The 25,017-nt window shown below is 40.5% G+C and overlaps 1 protein-coding gene across 4 annotated transcripts in view; it reads left to right on the top strand.

Moving 5' to 3' along the window:
* CCDC126 (coiled-coil domain containing 126) overlaps positions 1-25,017 on the top strand; it is a 108,643-nt gene that overhangs the window by 58,021 nt on the left and 25,605 nt on the right. For all 4 annotated transcript variants that reach the window (XM_067746149.1, XM_067746148.1, XM_067746147.1 and 1 more), the window contains exon 2: positions 23,675-24,063. In XM_067746149.1, coding sequence (XP_067602250.1) covers positions 23,826-24,063 — 238 coding nt within the window. In that variant the 5' untranslated portion in view covers positions 23,675-23,825. The remainder of the gene's footprint in view (positions 1-23,674; positions 24,064-25,017) is intronic.

Below are 25,017 nucleotides of genomic sequence, written 5' to 3'. Positions count from 1 at the left end.
TGACATTGGGTAGTCATTATCCTCCTTGTGCTTCCCTTTCCTTGTCTTTAAAATGAGGGTGTTCTAGTTTAAATATTCACTGATTCTCCATCTTTACTTTTCCCTAGTAATAATGTTGTACTAACATATTTGTCTTTAGGTCTTTGGCTAGGGAGAGACCACTGAAAAATTGCTCAGACATCTAGTTGCTTGCACGTTTGCTGTTTGGCACGTGGCATAGTAGAGCTTTGAACAGATCTTTGCTTATGTGTAAATCTTGTAAATGGGAGTGAATACATTAAGACCCGTAACACAGTAAATATACAAATTAAGAAAACAATTTCCCCATGTTCTTTGTTTTACTACTTTTGTGTTTTTTAACAAGGAATATTTTAGAATTTGAAAAATTGTATTTAAAATGCTTAATAACAATTGTAAAGTAACATGCCAGTGGATTGCTATATAGACTTTATTCCTGCCTCATCTTACGACCGCCCTTTTCATAGTAGAAAACGCCAAAAAGAGTATGTTTTTCTGTGTAAAGTCCACCATGTCAGGTCATTACTGTTCATATGTTACTGAACAGTGGAACTGTCATTTTCTTAAGAAAGGGGAATACAGAGCTTTCTTTGCTTGTGAGTTTCCTTTTGTTCACTTTGGACAATTTCTCCAAACCAGGCCATTCCATGTGGGGATTGGGATCCCTCTCATTCTCCTGTGTTTGTACTGAGGAGACTAGGAATGAGGAATTTACTCCTCCTCCCAAGATTCTGGTTGGAATTCTAATGGTTTTAGTTAGAAGGAAATTGGAACCAGACTTTGTACTTCCCCTTCTTTCTCAGATCAGACCTCCTTAGAGGGCCTTCCTTGACCTCATAGCTCATATAGACTCCTCACACATTCTCACATCACCCTGTTTATTTTTTCCGTAGGTTTATCACAAGCTGCAATTGGCTTGTTTCTGTGTTTGCTTGTTAACCATCCCGCTCCTACTAAAGCGTGGTCTCCAGAATAGCAGGAATCCTGTCTCGTTTCATCTTTTACATTTCCTGTTTCTGGCACATAGTAGGTGCTTTAATAAATATTGTGAATGAATAAGTGAGCAAATGAATGAATAAATCAAGTTCTTTCATGCTTTAAATGAAACTGCACCTAGTAAAGGTTGTGTTTGAATATGGGTCTTTCTGCATACCCCCCACTCCGTTCCTTTTTTTTTCTGGAAATGTGTTCTTTCTTGTCATTGTATTTATTGATCATGGTGAAGATATCTACATCCAGAAGACCTTGTATTTATCTTTGTTTTACTTCATATTTTTTCTATCGTAGTTTTTTGCCTATGTTTAAAAAAAAAAGAGATCAAAGATTTCTTAAATTCTTCTTGTAGCAACTTTGTAATACTTTGATTTATGTGAATCAACATATTTGAACTTTAATATGTGAACTTGATAATTTAAAGAACAAATTACACATCTTCAGAATTTTAGGATCATTGCCCTAAACTGCCATTACTGTTTTCTTGTTACGTTCCTTTAAAGCAAAAAAGAACAAGGTTCATTTAATACTACAATTCATTCAGTACTGACAAACGCAATCCTTCTAATGGAGGTACAGGAGGTAGTATAGAATAGAGAAAAACCTAAATACTGAGTCAGGACCTGTGTTCAGGACCAGTGCACTTTCTGCCACTAACTCATTGCCTCATTTTAGGCAGGACAGTTAACATCTCTGGGCTTTAGTTCTTTCATCTGAAACGTGAGAATACTGAATTAGATTTCTTCTCAGGGCCTTCCAGCCTAGAAATGGATAATTGAAGATACAGTTGTCTCTCGGTATCCGTAGGGCATTGGTTCCAGGTCCACCTCCACCTTTACCACCCCACAGCCATGGATACCAAAATCTATGGGATGCTCAAGTGCCTTATATAAAATGGCGTATTATTTGCATATAACCTACACACGTCCTCCTGTGTACTTTAAACCATCTCTAGATTACTTATAATACCTAATACAATGTAAATGCTATGTAAATAGTTGCCGGTGCATGGCACATTCAAGTTTTGCTTTTTGAACTTTCTGGAATTGCTTTTTCTTAAATACTTTCTATCTGCCGTTGGTTCGGTCTGTGGATGATATGCAACCCACCAACTGTAATTTTATCTTGAAATTTCCATCTCCTCTGCCCCTCACCCCCAGAAACATTGCAGGGAGGTCACATTGGTGCTTGGGAGATGGTGGGGTTAGGCTCAGGGGTGTGCTTAAATATAAGGCATCTCTGCTGATTCTTCTCCAGGCTGTATGGGAGTTGTGGCTGCAGTGTAGGGCATGTTACTCTTGCCCTTAAAGGACCTGGAACTTAAAGGGACAAGGCTTACACACATGATAGAGTGATATGATGTGTAAAATCAGTTGGTATAAAGTAATGTGCTGTGAGATGTGAGAGAAGGCCAAAGTGGGCTAGACAAGGCTTACACACATGATAGAGTGATATGATGTGTAAAATCAGTTGGTATAAAGTAATGTGCTGTGAGATGTGAGAGAAGGCCAAAGTGGGCTAGAGTAAGGTTATGAGGTTCTGAAATCCTTCTGGCGCAGGTAGCATTTAAGCAGATACTCTAGTCTCATTTTAGGCTATATGGAAGAGGAGCTGTTCTCATCAACAGCATGGTATTATGTCATCTTTTAGGACTGGGTAATTCTTTAGTGACCACTACCAATGTGGTATTTCATGTTGTACAAAAATTCTGCGAAGAAATTTTTTTCAAGACTGCAGCCTGACTGCTACTGACTGAATGAGAGGCTGTAAGGAAGCATGTCTGGTAAATAAAAATGTTATATAACCGTAGGTATTATTGTAAGTAGATAGGGTAGGGGGTCCCTGGAGGAAGAGAACCAGGCATGGCTTTCTTGACATGACAGAAGCCATTTTTGGCCTAAGACATTTTGTGATCTAAGCCTAGACATAATGCTTGCCCTTGAACAGATCTCAGTAATTAATGATCTTAAGGGCACAGAAGAATGCAGAAACATTCAAGCAAAGATAATGATATCAGTTGTAAAGGCTCCAGGTTCTGTTTCAGTGGTGAAGATTAGCCTGAAGTGCTCAACTACCAGATCAGCTGGAACCTAAGGGATGACTTTGACCTTTTCTGATCCTTCTAACTTCAATCAAATAAAATGGCTGCCCAAGCACCTTCCTGAATATGCATATACCCTTAGCTTAAAACTTCCCGGGCTTCCCTGGTGGCACAGTGGTTGAGAGTCCGCCTGCCGATGCAAGGGACACGGGTTCGTGCCCCGGTCCGGGAAGATCCCACATGCCGCGGAGCGGCTGGGCCCGTGAGCCATGGCCGCTGAGCCTGCGCGTCCGGAGTCTGTGCTCCGCAATGGGAGAGGCCATAACAGAGGCCCACATACCAAAAAAAAAATAAAAATAAAAATAAAAATAAATAAATAAAAAAACTTCCCCAATTTTACTGTTCCGAGAGACACTGCTTTGGGAAAGATCCCTCCTTACTTGCTGCAAATAATAATAAATCCTTCCTTCTGCTCTTCGGCCTGGTTGTGTCTTTTGGCTCAACACCCATCAAAAGGCGAACCCAGTTTTCGAGTAACATTATTATTGTTACTGAATGAGACAGAGACTGGCTTGATTGGGGGAGATATTTCTGTGATTAGTGGGAAATAAATTTTGTCTTTGGGGACTGGTTTCTGGGAGGGACATGAGAGCTAATCAGGAGTTTTATTTGGGTCTAGTAAAACATCCCCTGTATTAACTCAGGTTACTAAGATTCTTAAGAATTACTGGAATTGCTGTGTAAGTACCTGATACTAATAATAAATGTTAACATTTATTGACAGTAGTATGAGGTGTCATTTATCCTCACCAGTATTACATAGGTACTGTTGTCTCCATGATATAAGTGAGGACATTAGGGTATAGGGAGATAAAATAACTTGGTTAAGGTTTTAAAGATAGAATATAGTCACCCCTTTGTATTTGCGGGTTCTGCATCTGTGGATTCAACCGTGGATTGAAAATATTGGGAAAAAAATGCGAGAAAGTTCCAAATAGCAAAACTTGAATTTGCTGCTATTTATATAACATTTACATTGTATTAGGTGTTATTAGTAATCTAGAAATGATTTAAAGTATATAGGAGGATGTGCATATGTTATATGCAAATACTATGCCACTTTATATGAGGGACTTGAGCATCTGTGGATTTTGATATCTATTGGGGGTCTTGGAACCAGTCCCCTGCAGATACTGAGGGAGGATTGTACTGTACATAATTTTATATGGAGATTGATAGAGAGTTCTTTGAGGCTGGAGGTGGGGTAGCAGTGGGAGTGCTACTTTTTGAAGAGGTGACATTTTAGCTAAATACTAAAGGATGAAAAGGAATAAGCCATGGGGAGAGCATTTCAAGCAGGGCAATAGCAGTTGTATAGACCCTGAGTTCAGAAAGAATTTGGTGTGTTTCGCCTAGCTGGGCTGTAGCATAGTGAGCAAGGGGGAAAGTGGTGTGAGATTAGGACAGACAGAGATAAGGGTAGAAGTCAGCTATGCAGAACCTTCGGGATTGTGGTCATATTGCTGAACACAAGTTTGTATGCCAGATGAACAGTGAGGCCAAACTAACCAATGTGAATTCAGAGCTAGGAAAGGTTTATTGCAAGGACCGTGCAAGGAGAATGGGCAGCTCCTGCTCAAAAATCCTGAACTCTGGAATCTTGTGCTTATCCCTGTTGTATCTTTTTTAAAAAAATTTATTTATTTTTGGCTGCTTTGGTTCTTCGTTGCTGTGTGTGGCTTTCTCTAGTTGCGGCAAGCAGGGGCTACTCTTTGTCGCAGTGCATGGGCTTCTCATTGCGGTGGCTTCTTGTTGCGGAGCACTGGCTCTATACACATGGGATTCAGTAGTTGTGGCATGCGGGATCTGTAGTTGTGACTCGCGGACTCTAGAGTGAAGGCTCAATAGTTGTGGCGCATGGGCTTAGCTGCTTTGTGGCACGTGGGATTTTCCCAGACCGGGGCTCGAACCTGTGCCCCCTGCATTGGCAGGGGGATTCTTAACTACTGTACCACCAGGGAAGCCCGTCACTATTGTATCTTGACTGCTCCTCCTTTGTTTCTGCATTCCCTGCCTTTTGTGAGTATCTGTTTGAATCTCCCGTTTGGAACGCAGGGGAGGCCTAGGAGGCTGCAGCCTTTTCCCTACAAATAAGAAATGGGGGGCGGGGGGACATGGAAAGACATTTGTACCCAGGAGGACCCCACAGGGTCCTGCTTGGTTTCAGTAAATAGTTTTAATTTTATTCTAAGTACAGTGGGAAACTCTTGAAGAGTTTTTTATTTTAATTAATTTTTATTGGAGTGTGGTTGATTTACAATGTTGTGTTAGTTTCTGCTGTACAGCAAAGTGAATCAGTTATACATACATCCACTCTTTTTTAGATTCTTTTCCCATGTAGATCATTACAGAGTATTGAGTAGAGTTCCCTGTGCTCTATAGTAGGTTCTTATTAGTTACCTATTTTATACATAGTAGTGTGTATATGTCAATCCCAGTCTCCCAATTTATCCCTCCCCTCCTTTCCCCCTTGGTAACGGTAAGTTTGTTTCCTACATCTGTGACTCTATTTCTGTTTTGTAAATAAATTCACTTGTACCATTTTTTTAGTTTCCACATATAAGCAATACCACACGATATTTGTCTTTCTCGGTCTGACTTACTTCACTCAGTATGACAATCTCTAGGTCCATCTGTGTCGCTGCAGATGGCGTTATTTCATTCTTTTTTTGTGTGGCTGAGTAATATTCCACTGTATATATGTACTACATCTTGATGGACATTTAGGTTGCTTCCATGTCCTGGCTATTGTAAATAGTGCTGCAGTGAACATTGGGGTGCATGTATCTTTTTGAATTATGGTTTTCTCTGGATATATGCCCAAGGGTGGGATTGCTGGATCATATGGTAGTTCTATTTTTAGTTTTTTAAGGAACCTCCGTACTGTTCTCCATAGTGCGTTGAAGGGTTGTGTATGGTAAAATATATAATATAAAATGTACCATTTTAACCATTTTTAAGTGTGCAGTTCAGTAGCATTAAGTACTTTCACGTTCTTGTGCAACCATTGATGTCGGCAGATGAGAGGACCTTGGTCCTTGTCCTCTTTGAAGAAAGAATTCCACAGAGAGACATTGTAAAGCAGGCACAGAGTTTATTGGAGGCACTGTATGTGCAAAGAGAACAAAGAAGCAGCTTATTTAGAGCAGGAGCAAAGTAGAAATACACACCCAGAGAAGAGTGTGGCTATCCTTCCTAATGAGGAGTGCACCAGAAAGATGATTTAAATTCCTTACATGGGGCAGTTCTTCAGGGTTTTTGTTGTCCTCTGGCCAATTATCTTGGCTATTTTCCCACATCTGACCTGTCCCAGTGCCCTATCCAATATGTGTGTGCATCTTTTAGCCAAGATGGGTTCCAGTGTGGAGGCCTCTGGGAAAATTTGACGACACATACTATGGGGGTAGTGCCCTCTCCCTTTTGACCCCTGAGGATCCTTCCTGTGCACGTGCAGCAGGGGAGGTCTCCTTGACCTCAGTAGTGATAGATGTGGTCATCTTATCTCTTTACCCCAGCAGAGCTCAGCTTCTGCCATTAATTTTACCTTGAAGTGTCAGGGAAAACAAACTACAATTTACTCCACTTGACAAACTCCAGCGGCTCAGCCCAGGAGCCCATCTACCTCCTACCTCACCATCACTGCTGTACATCTCCAGAACTTTTTCTTCATCCCAAAGTAAAGCTCTGTACTCTAAACTTTATTTTTGTTTTCTTGTTTTTTGTGTTTTTTTAAATTAATTAATTAATTAATTTATTTTTGGCTGTGTTGGGTCTTCATTTCTGTGTGAGGGCTTTCTCTAGTTGCAGAAGCAGGGGCCACTCTTCATTGCGGTGCGCGGGCCTCTCACTATCGCGGCCTCTTGTTGCGGAGCAAAGGCTCCAGATGCACAGGCTCAGTAGTTGTGCCTTACGGGCCTAGTTGCTCTGTGGCATGTGGGATCTTCCCAGACCAGGGCTCGAACCCGTGTCCCCTGCATTGGCAGGCAGATTCTCAACCACTGCGCCACCAGGGAAGCCCAGTTTTCTTGGTTTTTTTTTGTGCTGTGCCACACGTCATGTGGGATCTTAGTTCCCTGACCAGGGATCCAGCCTGGCCCCCTGCAGTGGGAGTACGGAGTCATAACCACTGGACTGCCAGGAAAGTCCCTGTACTCTAAACTTTAAACCATAACTCTCCATTCTCTCATCCCCCTAGCCACTGGTATCTACCTTTCTACTTTCTATCTCTGTATCTAACTCTTCAGGGTACCTATGTAAGTGGCATCATATAATATTTGTCTTTTTGTGTCTAGCTTCTTTAACTTAGTATCAATATTATATATATATATATATATATTTTTTTTTTTTTTGCGGTATGCGGGCCTCTCACTGTTGTGGCCTCTCCCATTGCGGAGCACAGGCTCCGGACACACAGGCTCCGGACGTGCAGGCTCAGCGGCCATTGCTCATGGGCCCAGCCACTCCATGGCATGTGGGGTCCTCCCGGACCGGGGCATGAACCCGTGTCCCCTGCATCGGCAGGTGGACTCTCAACCACTGCGCCACCAGGGAAGCCCTCAATATAATATCTTTAAGTTTCATCCATGTTGTAGCTTGTATCAGAATTTTATTATCTTTTAAAGCTGAATAGTATTTCATTTTGTTTATCCGTTAATCTGTTGTTTCCACCTTGCATTGTTGCAGTGAACATGGGTGTACAAGTTCCGCTTTGAGTCCCTGCTTTTGAAACTGAGCAGGACCCTCTGGGGCCCACCTGGGTACAAAAGCCCTTCCATGTCCCCCTTTTCTTACTTGCGGGGTAAAGACTTCAGCCTCTTAGACTTCCTTGAATTTTGAAGGGCAGATTCAAACGGTAATCAGGGAAGTAAGGGTATGCAGAGACAAAGGAGAAACAATCAAGAAATGGTACTGCAGCGATTAAAGCAGTATCCTGGTTCCTCATTAAGGAATATACATAATATCTTTGAACTTTTCTGCAGGAACTAAGGTCCCCACCCAGGTGGCAGACGGTTAACTTCAGGTTGAGCGCAAGATTCCTGGAACACCACCCTGTTAACCTCATCACCAACTGATCAGAAGAAAGTCACACACTCTGCAGCCCTCACCCCAAATTTTGTCTATAAAAACTTCTTCCTGAAAATCATTGGGGAGTTCAGGGTTTTTGAGCACTAGCCACCCATTCTCCTTGCTTGGCCCTATGATAAACATTTCTCTGCTCCAAACTCCCACATTTCGGTCTGTTTGTCCTTGCTGTGCATTGGATACATGAACTTGGGTTCCATAACACTTTGAGTTCTTTTGTAGTTATACCCAGAAGTGGAATAGCTGGGTCAAATGGTAATTCTGTGTTTAATTTTTTTAAGAACTGCTATACTGTTCTCCACAGCATCTGCACCATTTTGTATTCCCAAAAGCAATGTGTAAGAGTTTCAATTTCTCCACAACTGTACTAAGAGTTGTTTTTGATTTTTTTAAATTTAATTTAATTTTATTATTTTTTTTACATCTTTATTGGAGTATAATTGCTTTACAATGGTGTGTTAGTTTCTGCTTTATAACAAAGTGAATCAGTTATACATATACATATGTTCCCATACCTCTTCCCTCTTGTGTCTCCCTCCCTCCCACCCTCCCTATCCCACCCCTCCAGGCGGCCACAAAGCACCGAGCTGATCTCCCTGTGCTATGCGGCTGCTTCCCACTAGCTATCTACCTTACGTTTGGTAGTGTATATATGTCCATGCCTCTCTCTCGCTTTGTTACACCTTACCCTTCCTCCTCCACATATCCTCAAGTCCATTCTCTAGTAGGTCTAGTAGGACACAGTCTTTATTCCTGTCTTACCCCTAGGTTCTTCATGACAGTTTTTTTTTTTTCTTAAATTCCATATATACGTGTTAGCATACGGTATTTGTCTCTCTCTATCTGATTTACTTCACTGTGTATGACAGACTCTAGGTCTATCCACCTCATTACAAATAGCTCAATTTCGTTTCTTTTTATGGCTGAGTAATATTCCATTGTATATATGTGCCACATCTTCTTTATCCATTCATCCGATGATGGACACTTAGGTTGTTTCCATCTCCGGGCTATTGTAAATAGAGCTGCAATGAACATTTTGGTACATGACTCTTTTTGAATTATGGTTTTCTCAGGGTATATGCCCAGTAGTGGGATTGCTGGGTCATATAAGTTCTATTTGTAGTTTTTTAAGGAACCTCCATACTGTTCTCCACAGTGGCTGTATCAATTTACATTCCCACCAACAGTGTAAGAGGGTTCCCTTTTCTCCACACCCTCTCCAGCATTTATTGTTTCTAGATTTTTTGATGATGGCCATTCTGACTGGTGTGAGATGATACTTCATTGTAGTTTTGATTTGCATTTCTCTAATGATTAGTGATGTTGAGCATTCTTTCATGTGTTTGTTGGCAGTCTGTATATCTTCTTTGGAGAAATGTCTATTTAGGTCTTCTGCCCATTTTTGGATTGGGTTATTTGTTTTTTTGTTATTAAGCTGCATGAGCTGCTTATAAATTTTGGAGATTAATCCTTTGTCAGTTGCTTCATTTGCAAATATTTTCTCCCATTCTGAGGGTTGTCTTTTTGTCTTGTTTATGGTTTCCTTTGCTGTGCAAAAGCTTTTAAGTTTCATTAGGTCCCATTTGTTTATTTTTGTTTTTATTTCCATTTCTCTAGGAGGTGGGTCAAAAAGGATCTTGCTGTGATTTATGTCATAGAGTGTCCTGCCTATGTTTTCCTCTAAGAGTTTGATAGTTTCTGGCCTTACATTTAGGTCTTTAATCCATTTTGAGCTTATTTTTGTGTGTGATGTTAGGGAGTGATCTAATCTCATACTTTTACATGTAGCTGTCCAGTTTTCCCAGCACCACTTATTGAAGAGGCTGTCCTTTCTCCACTGTACATTCCTGCCTCCTTTATCAAAGATAAGGTGACCATATGTGCATGGGTTTATCTCTGGGCTTTCTATCCTGTTCCATTGATCTATCTTTCTGTTTTTGTGCCAGTACCATACTGTCTTGATTACTGTAGCTTTGTAGTATAGTCTGAAGTCAGGGAGCCTGATTCCTTCAGGTCGATTTTTCGTTCTCAAGATTTCTTTGGCTATTTGGGGTCTTTTGTGTTTCCATACAAATTGTGAAATTTTTTGTTCTAGTTCTGTGAAAAATGCCAGTGGTAGTTTGATAGGGACTGCATTGAATCTGTAGATTGCTTTGGGTAGTAGAGTCATTTTCACAATGTTGATTCTTCCAATCCAAGAACATGGTATATCTCTCCATCTATTTGTATCATCTTTAATTTCTTTCATCAGTGTCTTATAATTTTCTGCATACAGGTCTTTTGTCTCCTTAGGTAGGTTGATTCCTAGATATTTTATTCTTTTTGTTGCAATGGTAAATGGGAGTGTTTTCTTGATTTCACTTTCAGATTTTTCATCCTTAGTGTATAGGAATGCCAGAGATTTCTGTGCATTAATTTTGTATCCTGCTACTTCAGCAAATTCATTGATTAGCTCTAGTAGTTTTCTGGTAGCATCTTTAGGATTCTCTATGTATAGTATCATGTCATCTGCAAAGAGTGACAGCTTTACTTCTTCTTTTCCGATTTGGATTCCTTTTATTTCCTTTTCTTCTCTGATTGCTGTAGCTAAAACTTCCAAAACTGTGTTGAATAAGAGTGGTGAGAGTGGGCAACCTTGTCTTGTTCCTGATCTTAGTGGAAATGGTTTCAGATTTTCACCATTGAGGACGATGTTGGCTGTGGGTTTGTCATATATGGCCTTTATCATGTTGAGGAAAGTTCCCTCTATGCCTGCTTTCTGCAGGGTTTTTATCATAAATGGGTGTTGAATTTTGTCGAAAGCTTTCTCCGCATCTATTGAGATGATCATATGGTTTTTCTCCTTCAATTTGTTAATATGGTGTATCACGTTGATTGATTTGCGTGTATTGAAGAATCCTTGCATTCCTGGAATAAACACCACTTGATCATGGTGTATGATCCGTTTAATGTGCTGTTGGATTCAGTTTGCTAGTATTTTGTTGAGGAGTTTTGCATCTATGTTCATCAGTGATATTGGCCTGTAGTTTTCTTTCTTTGTGACATCCTTGTCTGGTTTTGGTATCAGGGTGATGGTGGCCTCGTAGAATGAGTTGGGGAGTGTTCCTCCCTCTGCTATATTTTGGAAGAGTTTGAGAAGGATAGGTGATAGCTCTTCTCTAAATGTTTGATAGAATTCGCCTGTGAAGCCATCTGGTCCTGGGCTTTTGCTTGTTTGAAGATTTTTAATCAGTTTCAATTTCAGTGCTTGTGATTCGTCTGTTCATATTTTCCATTTCTTCCTGATTCAGTCTTGGCAGGTTGTGCCTTTATAAGAATTTGTCCATTTCTTCCAGGTTGTCCATTTTATTGGCATAGAGTTGCTTGTAGTAATCTCTCATGATCTTTTGTATTTCTGCAGTGTCAGTTGTTACTTCTCCTTTTTCATTTCTAATTCTATTGATTTCAGTCTTCTCCCTTTTTTCTTGATGAGTCTGGCTAATGGTTTATCAATTTTGTTTATCTTCTCAAAGAACCAGCTTTTAGTTTTATTGATCTTTGCTATCATTTCCTTCATTTCTTTTTCATTTATTTCTGATCTGATTTTTATGATTTCTTTCCTTTTGCTAACTTTGGGATTTTTTGTGTTCTTGTTTCTCTAATTGCTTTAGGTGCAAGGTTAGGTTGTTTATTCGAGATGTTTCCTGTTTCTTAAGGTAGGATTGGATTGCTATAAACTTCCCTCTTGGAACTGCTTTTGCTGCATCCCATAGGTTTTGGGTCATCATATTTCCATTGTCATTTTTTTCTAGGTAGTTTTTAATTTCCTCTTTGATTTCTTCAGTGATCACTTTGTTATTAAGTAGTGTATTGTTTAGTCTCCATGTGTTTGTATTTTTTACAGATCGTTTCCTGTAATTGATATCTAGTCTCATAGCATTGTGGTCGGAAAAGATACTTGATACAATTTCAATTTTCTTAAATTTACCACGGCTTGATTTGTGACCCAAGATATGATCTATCCTGAAGAATGTTCCATGAGCACTTGAGAAAAATGTGTATTCTGTTGTTTTTGGATGGAAAGTCCTATAAATATCAATTAAGTCCATCTTGTTTAATGTATCATTTAAAGCTTGTGTTTCCTTATTTATTTTCATTTTGGATGATCTGTCCATTGGTGAAAGTGGGGTGTTAAAATCCTCTACTATGAATGTGTTACTGTCGATTTCCCCTTTTATGGCTGTTAGTATTTGCCTTATGTATTGAGGTGCTCCTATGTTGGGTGCATAAATATTTACAATTGTTATATCTTCTTCTTGGATCGATCCCTTGATCATTATGTAGTGTCCTCCTTTGTCTCTTCTAATAGTCTTTATTTTAAAGTCTATTTTGTCTGATATGAGAATTGCTACTCCAGCTTTCCATTTGCATGAAATATCTTTTTCCATCCCCTTACTTTCAGTCTGTATGTGTCTCTAGGTCTGAAGTGGGTCTCTTGTAGACAGCATATATATGGGTCTTGTTTTTGTATCCATTCAGCCAATCTGTGTCTTTTGGTGGGAGCATTTAGTCCATTTACATTTAAGGTAATTATCAATATGTATGTTCCTATTCCCATTTTCTTAATTGTTTTGGGTTCGTTATTGTAGGTCTTTTCCTTCTCTTGTGTTTCTTGCCTAAAAAGTTCCTTTAGCAGTTGTTGTAGAGCTGGTTTGGTGGTGCTGAACTCTCAGCTTTTGCTTGTCTGTAAAGGTTTTAATTTCTCCATCAAATCTGAATGAGATCCTTGCTGGGTAGAGTAATCTTGGTTGCAGGTTTTTCTCCTTCATCACTTTAAATATGTCCTGCCAGTCCTTTCTGGCTTGCAGAGTTTCTGCTGAAAGATCAGCTGTTAACCTTATGGGGGTTCCCTTGTGTGTTATTTGTTGTTTTTCCCTTGCTGCTTTTAATATGTTTTCTTTGTATTCAATTTTTGACAGTTAGATTAATATGTGTCTTGGCGTATTTCTCCGTGGATTTATCCTGTATGGGACTCTGTGTACTTCCTGGACTTGATTATTTCCTTTCCCATATTAGGGAAGTTTTCAACTATAATCTCTTCAAATATTTTCTCAGTCCCTTTCTTTTTCTCTTCTTCTTCTGGAACCCCTATAATTTGAATGTTGGTGTGTTTAATGTTGTCCCAGAGGTCTCTGAGACTATCCTCAGTTCTTTTCATTCTTTTTTCTTTATTCTGCTCTGCAGTAGTTATTTCCACTATTTTATCTTCCAGGTCACTTATCCGTTCTTCTGCCTCAGTTATTTTGCTATTGATCCCATCTAGAGTATTTTTCATTTCATTTATTGTGTTGTTCATCATTGTTTGTTTCATCTTTAGTTCTTCTAGGTCCTTGTTAACTGTTTCTTGCATTTTGTCTATTTCCAAGATTTTGGATCATCTTTACTATCATTATTCTGAATTCTTTTTCAGGTAGACTGCCTATTTCCTCTTCATTTGTTAGGTCTGGTGGGTTTTTATCTTGCTCCTTCATCTGCTGTGTGTTTTTTTGTCTTCTCATTCTGCTTATCTTACTGTGTTTTGGGTCTCCTTTTTGCAGGCTGCAGGTTCGTAGTTCCCGTTGTTTTTGGTGTCTCTACCCAGTGGTTAAGGTTGGTTCAGTGGGTTCTTTAGGCTTCCTGGTGGAGGGGACTAGTGCCCGGTGTTCAGGTGGATGAGGCTGGATCTTGTCTTTCTGGTGGGCAGGTCCACGTCTGGTGGTGTGTTTTGGGGTGTCTATGGACTTATTATGATTTTAGGCAGCCTGTGTGCTAATGGGTGGGGTTGTATTCCTGTCTTGCTACTTGTTTGGCATAGGATGTCCAGCACTGTAGTTTGCTGGTTGTTGAGTGAAGCTGGGTGCTGGTGTTGAGATGGAGATCTCTGGGAGATTTTCGCCATTTGATATTATGTGAAGCTGGGAGGTCTCTTGTGGACCAGTGTCCTGAAGTTGGCTCTCCCACCTCAGAGGCACAGCACTGACTCCTGGCAGCAGCACCAAGAGCCTTTCATCCACACGGCTCAGAATAAAAGGGAGAAAAAGTAGAAAGAAAGAATTAGTAGAAGTAGAAAGAAAGAAATAAAGAAAGAAAGGATGGAGGGAGGGAGGGAGGAAGGAAGGAATGAGGGAAGGAAAGAAAAAAGATAAGGTAAAATAAAATAAGATAAAATATAATAAAGTTATTAAAATAGAAAAATAATTATTAAGAGAAAAAAAAAAACGGACGGATAGAACCCTAGGACAAATGGTGGAAGCAAAGCTATACAGACAAAGTCTCACACAGAAGCATACACATACACAGTCACAAAAAGAGGAGAAGGGGAAAAAATCATAAATCTTGCTGTCAAAGTTCACCTCCTCAAGCTGGGATGATTCGTTGTCTAAAGGAGGGAAGGAAGGAAAGAAAGAATGAAGATAAAGTAAAATAAAATAAAGTTATTAAAATAAAAAGTAATTATTAAGGAAAAAATTAAGAAAAAAACGGACGGATAGAACCCTTGGACAAATGGTGGAAGCAAAGCTATACAGACAAAATCTCACACAGAAGCATACACATACACACTCACAAAAAGAGGAAAAGGGGAAAAAATCATAAATCTTGCTCTCAAAGTCCACCTCCTCAATTTGGGATGATTCGTTGTCTATTCAGGTATTCCACAGATGCAGGTACATCAGGTTGATTGTGGAGCTTTAATCCGCTGCTTCTGAGGCTGCTGGGAGAGATTTCCCTTTCTCTTCTTTGTTCTCACAGCTCCAGGGGCTCAGCTTTGGATTTGGCCCCGCCTCTGCGTGTAGGTCGCCGGAGGGCGTCTGTTTTTTGCTCAGACAGGACGAGGTTAAAGGAGCCGCTGATTCAGGGGCTCTGGCTCACTCAGGCCGGGAGAAGGGAGGGGTACGGAGTGCGGGGCGGTCCTGCGGCGGCAGAGGCCGGCGTGACGTTGCACCAGCCTGAGGCGCGCCGTGTGTTCTCCCGGGGGAGTTGTCCCTGGATCCCGGGACCCTGGCAGTGGCGGGCTGCACAGGCTCCCCGGAAGGGGTGTGTGGATAGTGACCTGTGCTCGCACTCAGGCTTCTTGGTGGTGGCAGCAGCAGCCTTAGCATCTCATGCCCGTCTCTGGGGTCCGCGCTGTTAGCCGTGGCTCGCGCCTGTTTCTTGGAGCTCCTTTAAGCAGCATTCTTAATCCTCTCTCCTCGCACACCAGGAAACAGAGGGAAGAAAAAATCTCTTGTGTCTTCAGCAGGTCCAGACTTTTCCCCGGACTCCCTCCTGGCCAGCCGCAGCGCACTAATCCCCTGCAGGCTGTGTTCACGCCGCCAACCCCAGTCCTCTCCCTGGGATCCGACCAAAGCCCGAGCCTCAGCTCCCAGCCCCACCCGTCCCTGCGGGTGAGCAGACAAGCCTCTTGGGCTGGTGAGTGCTGGTTGGCACCAATCCTCTGTGCGGGAATCTCTCTGCTTTGCCCTCCGCAACCCCTGTGGCTGCGCTCTCCTCCGCGGCTCCGAAGCTTCCCCCTCCGCCACCCGCAGTCTCTGCCCGTGAAGGGGCTTCCTAGTGTGTGGAAACCTTTCCTCCTTCACAGCTCCCTCCCACTGGTGCAGGTCCTGTCCCTGTCCTTTTGTCTCTGTTTATTCTTTTTTCTTTTGCCCTACCCAGGTACGTGGCGTGTTTCTTGCCTTTAGGGAGGTCTGAGGTCTTCTGCCAGCATTCAGTTGGTGCTCTGCAGGAGTTGCTCCACGTGTAGATGTATTTCTGGCGTATCTGTGGGGAGGAAGGCGATCTCCGCGTCCTACTCCTCTGCCGTCTTCCCAGAAGCCTCGGCAATTTCTCTGATTTTTTTTTTTTTTAATAATTGCTGTAGGGGAAGGAAAAAACCTTTTCATCTACCTTCGTAGGTTCAGTGCCCAGGGCTCTGCAAACTAAACTGACAAAAGATCGATCAACTGGAGAAAAAGGTTTTTTTCATGTGCAAATGGTGGGCATCACAGAAATGAAATGAAAGCGCCAAAGAAGTAGTTAGTGCTGAGACCTTATATACCATTTAAACAAAGAGCCATAAATTGTGGAAATGTGACAAGACAAAGGAAAAGGAGTCTGAGCTTCTGGAGGTAGTAAATTGTGGGAAGGTGAATAAATGGGGGAAACTAATGGAAGATAAGGTTTCTTTTAGTAAGGTGTATTTGTTCAGATTTATCTCAGCATCTGTGCCTTGTCTCCTGTGATAAGAGTGTTCTCACCTTTCTCATAGGTAATTCATGTCTTGCTTTTAGGCAGAAAAGGGGAGTACAGGGAGGCCTTCCTGCATCTGTTATTTGTCAGTTACCTTCAGCTCAAAATAATCCTTATACCAAAGTGGCATATTTTGGGTTGGCATGTTCTGATGCCCTTCATAGCCATGCTGATGGGTGTGAAGTGGTATTTCATTGTGGTTTTAATTTGCATTTCCCTAAGGATTAGTGATTTGAGCATCTTTTCATGTGCTTATGGACAATTTGCATATCTCCTTTGGAGAAATTTAAATTGTGACTATTCAAATCATGACTTGTTTTGCTGAGGACAATGGCTTGAAGTGGGGTTGGAGAGGAATCTGGGAAACCACTTGAGAAGTAGCTGCAGGAATTCAGTTGGAGATGATGGTACTTGGACCACACTCTCTTGCCCTTCTTCAAATCTAGTGCTCTACAGATACTTCATTTTAAGTGTGTCTCCTCTCCTTAATTCTTCTACCTTTGGGCCACATGGTGTGTAATTTCTTTTTCTTTTTTTCCCCTTAAATATTTAGTAGGTATGTTACCTACTTGTTTTAATTTAATTAAATTAATTTATTATTTTTTTTTTATTGGGGTATAGTTGTTTTACAATGTTGTGTTAGTTTCTACTGTACAGCAAAGTGGAGTTCCCTGTGCTATATGGCATGTTCTTATTAGTTATCTGTTTTATACATTTTAGTGTATATATGTCAATCCTAGTCTCCCAGTTCATCCCCCCCACCTCGCTTTTCCCTCTTGGTGTCCATACGTTTGTTCTCTACATCTGTGTCTCTATTTCGGTGTGTAATTTTCTTTTGTAATTTCTGCAGTTGGATTGATCTTGGATGGCCTTGGCCTACAGTGGCTTGAAGCAGGATTTCGGTTCCTGGCCAGAGATTGAGGTCAGGCAGCGGCAGTGAGAGTGCTGAATCCTAGCCACTGTACCACCAGGGACCAGTGGCCAGTGACAAGGCCCTGGCCTGTCAGCTGTGTAGAAATGAATTTCCACATAGAGATGGAAAGTAGTGAAGCAAGTAAAGTGTTTATTAGGAGGAAAAAGAGTACAGTACGTGTGGATAGATGCATGGGTGGGCTCAGAGAGAGAGTCATGCCCTTGTGGCAGTTTGAATCACTTTTATGGGGCATTTCTTCTGGGTTTCCTTTGGCCAGTCATCTTGCTTTGCCTGGTTCTGAGTCTGTATTATGTATATCTCAGGGTCATCCCATGTGTGATGCACATCTCTTAGCCAAGGTGGATTCTAGCTAAGAGGCCTATGGGTAGTTGATATCACTGTGGGGTGGTGCCCCCTCCGTTTTTGACCTCCAAGGAGTCTTTCTGCTCATGTGTAGTCAGGGAGGTCTCCTTGACTTTGAGAATGAGGAATATATGGTCTTTCATCCCTTATCTGGGCAGGGCCCAGCCTCCTCCATCATCCTGCTTTTATGGAGTTTCTGTCCACAGGGGAGAAACTGTTCAGCCTGGGGTCCATCTGTCTCCCACCACAGGATGAGAAATTTCCCCTGGGAGTCTTAAAAATATTCAGAAGTCTCTCTTAAGTCAAAATAATAATGATGATGAAGGTGATAAATTTACTGAACCAAAACTTGGGTCCGCCTGTGTGCAGTAAAGCCAAGCCAGTCTGCTGACACTGGGTTGTCGGAAGGGGAAGCACAGTGTTTATTGTAAGGCGCCATAGAAGGAGTCTGGGACAGCTAATACACAAAAAGCCTGTTTTCAGGGAGAAGTGTTTTTTTTTTTTAAGGACATGGAGGAATTTTTTTAAAATTAATTAATTAATTTTTGGCTGTGTTGGGTCACCGTTGCAGTGCATGGGCTTCTCATTGCTGTGGCTTCTCTTGTTGCAGAGCATGGGCTCTAGGCATGTGGGCTCAGTAGTTGTGGCTCGCGGGCCCTAGAGCGCGGACTCAGTAGCTGTGGTGCACGGGCTTAGTTGCTCCGCGGCATGTGGGATCTTCCCGGACCAGAGCTGGAACCCATGTCCCCTCCATTGACAGGGGATTCTTAACCACTGTGCCATCAGGGAAGCCCAGGGAGAAGTTTTTATAGGCAAAATTTAGGGTGAGAGCTGTGTGGTGTGTGACTTCCTTCTGATTGGTTGGGGGTGAGGTAACAGGGTGGTCTTCCACAAATTTTGTGCTCAGACTGAAGTTACTGTCTTCCAACTGGGTGAGGACTTTAGTTCCTGAAGAAGAACTCAGAGGCGTGTTACGTTCATTCCTTGGGGAGGAACCAGAACCTTGCCCTGTTACTGCACTGTGGTTTCTTGACTGCTCCTTTGTTTCTGCATTCTCTCACTTCCCTAATTAGCGACTGTTTGAATATGTCCTTTGGAACTCAGGGAAGGTCTAGGAGGGTGAATGAAGCCTATTTCCTAAAAACAAGAAACGGGACACAGAAAGGATTTGTACCCAGGAGGCCCACACAGGGTCTTGCTCCATTTCAATAATGATTTTATTTTTGCCTTTAAAAACTCCAGTTGTTACTTGGGACATATTTGAAGTTTTATTTTTTTAAGTGATTAGTAGGAAATTAATATAGTGGCCTAGAAGTTAGGATTTAAAAGTTTTTGGATTTTAGACTATTTTGGTGGAGGAAGAACTCTAATAAATAATCTGCTGGATGGTAGCCATAAGTTCTCAACGACAGTGTAGGCCTTTTAGACTTCTAGTTATTGTCTCCATCCTGATCTAGGTGGCCTTCCAGGAGCTGGACCAGTACTTGAAACACAAAGAAAAACTGGGGAGGTTCAAAGTGCATGTTCTATGCCATTTGCAACTTTGAACATTGCACAGAAAGGAGAGAGAATGAACTTTCCCTTTTCTTTCTCCTTCCTAAAGATTGAGTCTAAGAATTATTTCTCTTTAAAAGCACTAAAGTACATTACCTTTAGTTGCTAAAGAATTCAAAAACTTCTTGTCTGCTTTTTTTCTATACGAAACCACAGAAATATCTCTTAGAGAACAGAAGAGTATATTCATGTTAATCCTAGGGACTGAAGTGGTCCCAGTGGAAATTGCTTTCTATTCAGTCCACCCCCACCCCTGCCTAGTAAATGCAGGGCCTAGCCCACCCTGGCAGGAATGACTTGTGTTCCAGCAGAGATCCCTTGTTTTCTCTCTCTCTAACCCCTTCCCCTTCAAAGTCATTATAGGTAGGCACAGGTAGGAATCCTGTGTCATACCTGATGAACTGACTTGTAACATTGAAATTAGTGGCCCTTCCTGTAGCTGTCGTTGCTGTTTAATGAAGCAATTTGCGATTTGGACAAACTTTGCTATACATTGGAATAAAATAGGACTCTTCAAAAAATACTGATGCCTGGCTCTGAGCTCCAGGCATTCTAATTTAATTGATATGGGGTGTGACCCAGCATCGGGATTAAAAAAAAAACAACACAACAAAACTCTCCACGCGGTTTTAATGTGAAATATTGCCTGAGAAGAGACCAAAGGCAGAATTGTATCCTTGTTGGAATTTTAGTCACCTCTGCTGGGCTTGCTTGGAATTGCTTGTGGAAGTGAACCCTTAGGTAGAACAGTTTTCAGGTTGTCTTGTGTCACAGCAGAGAATCCTCATGGGCCATTGAACTGCTCAGCTCTTTGTCAGGCATAAGCTGGCTCTGGGCCATCTTTTCAACTTAGAGAAGGCTTCAGGCTATCCTTTCTTCCTGGTAGCTCCCACACTCACTTTATTCCTTCGTGTCCTTTTGTAGTTCTGTAATATCGCATGGGGTTAATTGCTCCCAACTTCTCACCTCTTTGCTATTCCCAAAGACAAACCCTTTTACAGTAAATATTTTACTCATCTCCACAGAAAAACATATAAGGAACACAAGCAAGTTATTGATACAAAGCATATAAATTTCTTACTGTAGAGTCCCTGTAAAAGTTCCTGACTTCCTCCTGCGATGGCCTGCTTTAATTTTGTTGAGGGCAGTGGTGAGCAGACACATTCCATGTAGAGTCAAGCCTATGAAGACCTTTGATGAAAGACTCTTTTCTGAATCTGATGGTACAGTTGGGTAATATACAGTCAATATAGAGCAATAAGGGGCTCTTTATTTAATGTTTGCAGCTTAGATCTTTGGGTCCCTCACACTGAGAAACACTAGGTTTAAACTAGGCCTCCTTGTTCCCTGGGATTTATTACTTTGGGGGCATATCCTCCTCAGCTGTGCTTCTGCCTTGTCCACTACCAGTGTTTTCTCTCTGTGTCTGGTTTTGGTACTGCCACTCACACGTTAAGCAAAGTTTGTGTTCATAATGGTGAGCAGCCTGTCATTCTTAATCTTGTACCTACTTAGAAGGATTTTACCTCTTACTATCAGGCTCCCTGTTTGACTATTTTCCTCCACTAGCCACCCCTGCTTCCTTACCCACGAATCTCCTGTTCTCTGCCTGATGCCATTTACAGTTTAGAGAGTTGTCACTTTATTGTAGAGTTTTGTAAAACCTAGGAGTTCTAATAGGACTGGGTTTAAGGACCCTTTTAAAGGAAAGGAGAGACCCTGAATGGAGATGGAGATTCCGAATTTGTGGACTTGTAGCCCTTGCCAGAGTTTGGGCAAGTGAAGTCAGTGGACCTGGCTAAAAATCTTAGGCAGGCTAACCACTCAAACAAAGCCTTAATTTAATCATCTCTAAAGTGGGAATAACAACAACATTTTTCTTCTGAGGTTATGCAAATATTAAATGAAGTAACCTTTGTGAAGTGTTTATTTCAGAGCTAGGCCCATGATAAGGACTCAGCACTCGTTCACCGCTGCAGTTTGTGCTGCTCCTGTTTTATTGGCATTGCTGTAAAAGAGGGGCGGTGGTTAAGAGCCTGAGCTTTGAATCCTCTTTCTCAACGGTATCTAGTTGTTGGACCTTGGGCAAGTTATTTAATGTCTCTTCGCTTCAGTGTTTTCACCTGTTTAAGTGAGAATATTAGTGTGGGATGTTGTGAAGATTAAATAAGTTAATTCATGTAAGGAGCTTAGAGCAGAGTCTGGTAAAGTAAGTGATTGTAGTAATGATTGTTGATGTTATTTAATTGAAGTATGCTCTGTCCTTCTGGTTTTCAGTCTCTCCCTTTTTGGTCTTGGATAGGTATAGTAACCTAGAGCTTTCTCAGCTGTCATTTTAACCTTCATTTGCCAAAATACCTTCAAGTCTATGTTCTCGATTCTCTGGTGATGTCACTTTTCTGGCTTTGTTGTCATGCCACCTTTAGAACCCTGTTCCGACTGCTTCAGGACAGATTCCCAGTTGACTTTTACACTGAGTGCTGGGTCAGATAATCTAGCACTCAGGTCAAACTTGAAAAGACATAGGAGCCTGTAAAGATTTATAAAAGAATACATTTAACATACATTTATCAAAGAATGTTTTAAAATTTTGCTTGAGAATCCAGAATTTCTACTTTCTGAACTCAAATGTAAAAATCTTTGTAGAAAAAGATATTAGGTAACGTTTACCTTACTTTGCTAAGCAAAGTTTAGTAAAATCCAGTATTGATATTAATGGTTTTGTTTCAATGAGATCTGAGGGGGTTTATTGTGTGCATGGTAACTAAAGAAAAAAGCAGAAGTGGAAGAAAATTAGAAAATGAGTTAATTCCTAATTTTTAATACTGTTATTAGTTTACCATGGTAATTAATATACCCAGTTAGTGGTGTAGTCATGCTTGTAGTGAGGTTTGGCAGGATGAGTACACTTCATCAAGAGTAGATTGGTGTTCTTCAGACCTTGGAGCTCCAGGATTTATTAGACGCGTGTCGGGGACTACGTAGCCGGGTGGGGGAAAGTAAGAGTGGTCATTTTCTGAACAAGAATTGGCAGGGCAAGAGGTCCCCCACTTACACATACCTCAGCACACATGCATCTGCTAGAGAAGCTTTGATTGTATGTATTTTGTTTTGATATTTTGCATAAGATTATTGAGTAAATACTTTATTTTATTTAAAAAAAGGTTTGAAAGCAGCTATGCTGGAAAGCAAATTTCTAGGGCAAAACATGGTTTTCCTACTGCCTAGCATATATGCTGACTCATAAATATGTGTTGAAAATGATTGAGTGCTTCACCTTTATTGATACTGTATTCATTTCTAGTCTTACTATCCTCAAACTAGATTTTTTTAGTTCACTGATTATACTCTATTAAGTGGGTTAGAATTAGCATGTTTTATTTGACCATACTACTCTAGGAAGTTAAAAAGTTCTTAAGATTATTTTCATTAAGCTCTTAAATGCACTTTTTGACTCCAGGTATATTTCTTCCTAACGAATTTTACTCCATTAGACGTAATTGAAGAGTTTTCTTCACTGGACACTTTGGTGATTCATGCACATTGTTACTGTCCAGGTGTTTGAAGATTCCATGATGGTCATTACCTTTCTCTTTTTTAAAAAACTGAAGTATATAACCTTTCAATTTTTCCTTAAATTATAAAAATTATAAATTTTATAAATTATAAAAATACCTGCATTATTTAAAATTTAGAATTGTAAATTGTAAATTTGGAAAGGTAAAAAAAAATTTCTACCTGTTTTAGCACATGTCATGTCTGGTATAAACTTAAAAGTGTGAACTTAGAAATTACAACTTATTTTTCAACTTAAGATTGGATGCTTTTTAAAATTATCTCATTGCCATTAGTAGTATTTTCTAGTGACATTTTCAAATACTGGCATTCTTATTTATATTGTGGGTTTTGTTTTTGGTTTTGTTTTTTTTAAAGTCAGACAGCCTTTTTCATCTTCCAGTCTGTTTCACCTTTCCTTATTTCATACTTTCATTTTGGCATCAACCTCTTTTTTCTTTTTAAAGGAGGAGGAGGAGGAATTGCTTTTACACATTTAGGTTGGTGACCTCTATTTGAATGGGCTGAGATCTGCTATAAATCTTATATATCCATAGTTTTAGTTACAAATGATAAGAAGTCATTCAAAGAATTTTGTGACCATGGTGGCATTTCTTTCAGGTAGTTTTAATGAATTGACATTTATTTCTAGTTTAAATTGTTGAAGAGCTATGTAAATGGAGCTGATAAAAGACCCAGAAGCTTATTTAGTGGTAGAGAAAGTTATCAAAGAAGTTGATCCAGTTCTGAATAAAAACTGTTTATAGAATCTCTTCTTATCTATCATTGTCTATTCTGTTACTGATGCAGGTTAAGACTAATCACCTTTTTTCTTCTCAATTTTACAGAGTTAATTGAGAGTTGGAGGCAACCTTGCTGAAGATGAAGAATATACATTAGAGGAGAAGATTTTTTTCTTTTTTCTTTGAAAAGTCTTGATTGTTTGGTGGCTTGCCTCTAGTTACCGTTTTTCAATTGAGTCTGTTTGCTTCATCAGAAATGATTTTTACAATCTCAAGAAAAAATATGTCCCAAAAATTGAGTTTACTGTTGCTTATATTTGGACTCATTTGGGGATTGATGTTACTGCACTATACTTTTCAACAACCAAGACATCAAAGCAGTGTCAAGTTACGTGAACAAATACTAGATTTAAGCAAAAGATACGTTAAAGCTCTAGCAGAGGAAAATAAGAACACAGTGGATGTCGAGAATGGCGCTTCTATGGCAGGATATGGTAAGATAATGGTAGAATATTCCTAGTTTTCTCCTCTTCATCCTGTCCCCATTTAAAGATAGTCATGGAAATCCAACTCACTACTTCATGCACAGGTGTTCCCAAAGTAACTTTATCTTGACTTTTTATTATTAAAAATTTCAAATGTACTGAAAAATAGAAACATGATAAATACCCATATATCCATCACTTAGATTTTAACAATTTAAACATCTTGCAATATTTGTTTTCTCCAATTTTTGGAGACTATTTAAATTAAAAATTGTGACATTTCACTGCTAGATATTTCCATGTGTATCTCTAAAATAATGACTTTTTTCTACATAATTAGTATTTTTATTGATGTTTTATCGTGTAGATATGATTGAATCATTAGCCACTTGGTTGAACTCAATTTCCTGGTCTCCCCTGCCTCCCCCAACTGAAAAGCCCTAACCCTCTAATGGCAGGGTTGGTCTTTCTGACATGGCGAACCCCCATTCTGAGTTATCTCAGCACGAACTATTTAGGGGCCCACCATGAATAACAAAGACAATCAGTCAGGAACTTCCAGGCTTTTGGAGGCTACCTCCCAGGAACCTGGGACAAAGGCCAGCCGAATTCTTTATTACATAGTATCAGTGTCTATTTTTTTTGGTATATATTAGTATATTTAGGTCTTTTCTCTTGGGCTGGTCAGATTCTCTAGAGAAGAACTTCCAGTCTCTTGCAGGATGTATATGCCTCCAGGTGTGTGGGATCTGAATGGGAGGAAAAGGGTTGGGGAGGAGGGGTAGCCTCAGCACTCACTATGTGAATTTCACTTACTTCCCCAGTTTTCAGTTTGGTGCCCAGGCCCTTAAATGTTTTACTGGCTTCCAAAAACACATCTCAGATTTTCTGCAATGATGGAGGGGCTGTTGTCTAGTTTGGAGTGGTAAAAAAAGTTTAGAAATCAAACTGCTTTATAGATAA

Source organism: Pseudorca crassidens, chromosome 8, assembly GCF_039906515.1.
Source record: "Pseudorca crassidens isolate mPseCra1 chromosome 8, mPseCra1.hap1, whole genome shotgun sequence".
Taxonomy (NCBI): domain Eukaryota; kingdom Metazoa; phylum Chordata; class Mammalia; order Artiodactyla; family Delphinidae; genus Pseudorca; species Pseudorca crassidens.
Note: the sequence above shows the minus strand (reverse complement) of the source record. Positions and strands in the feature narration are given on the sequence as shown.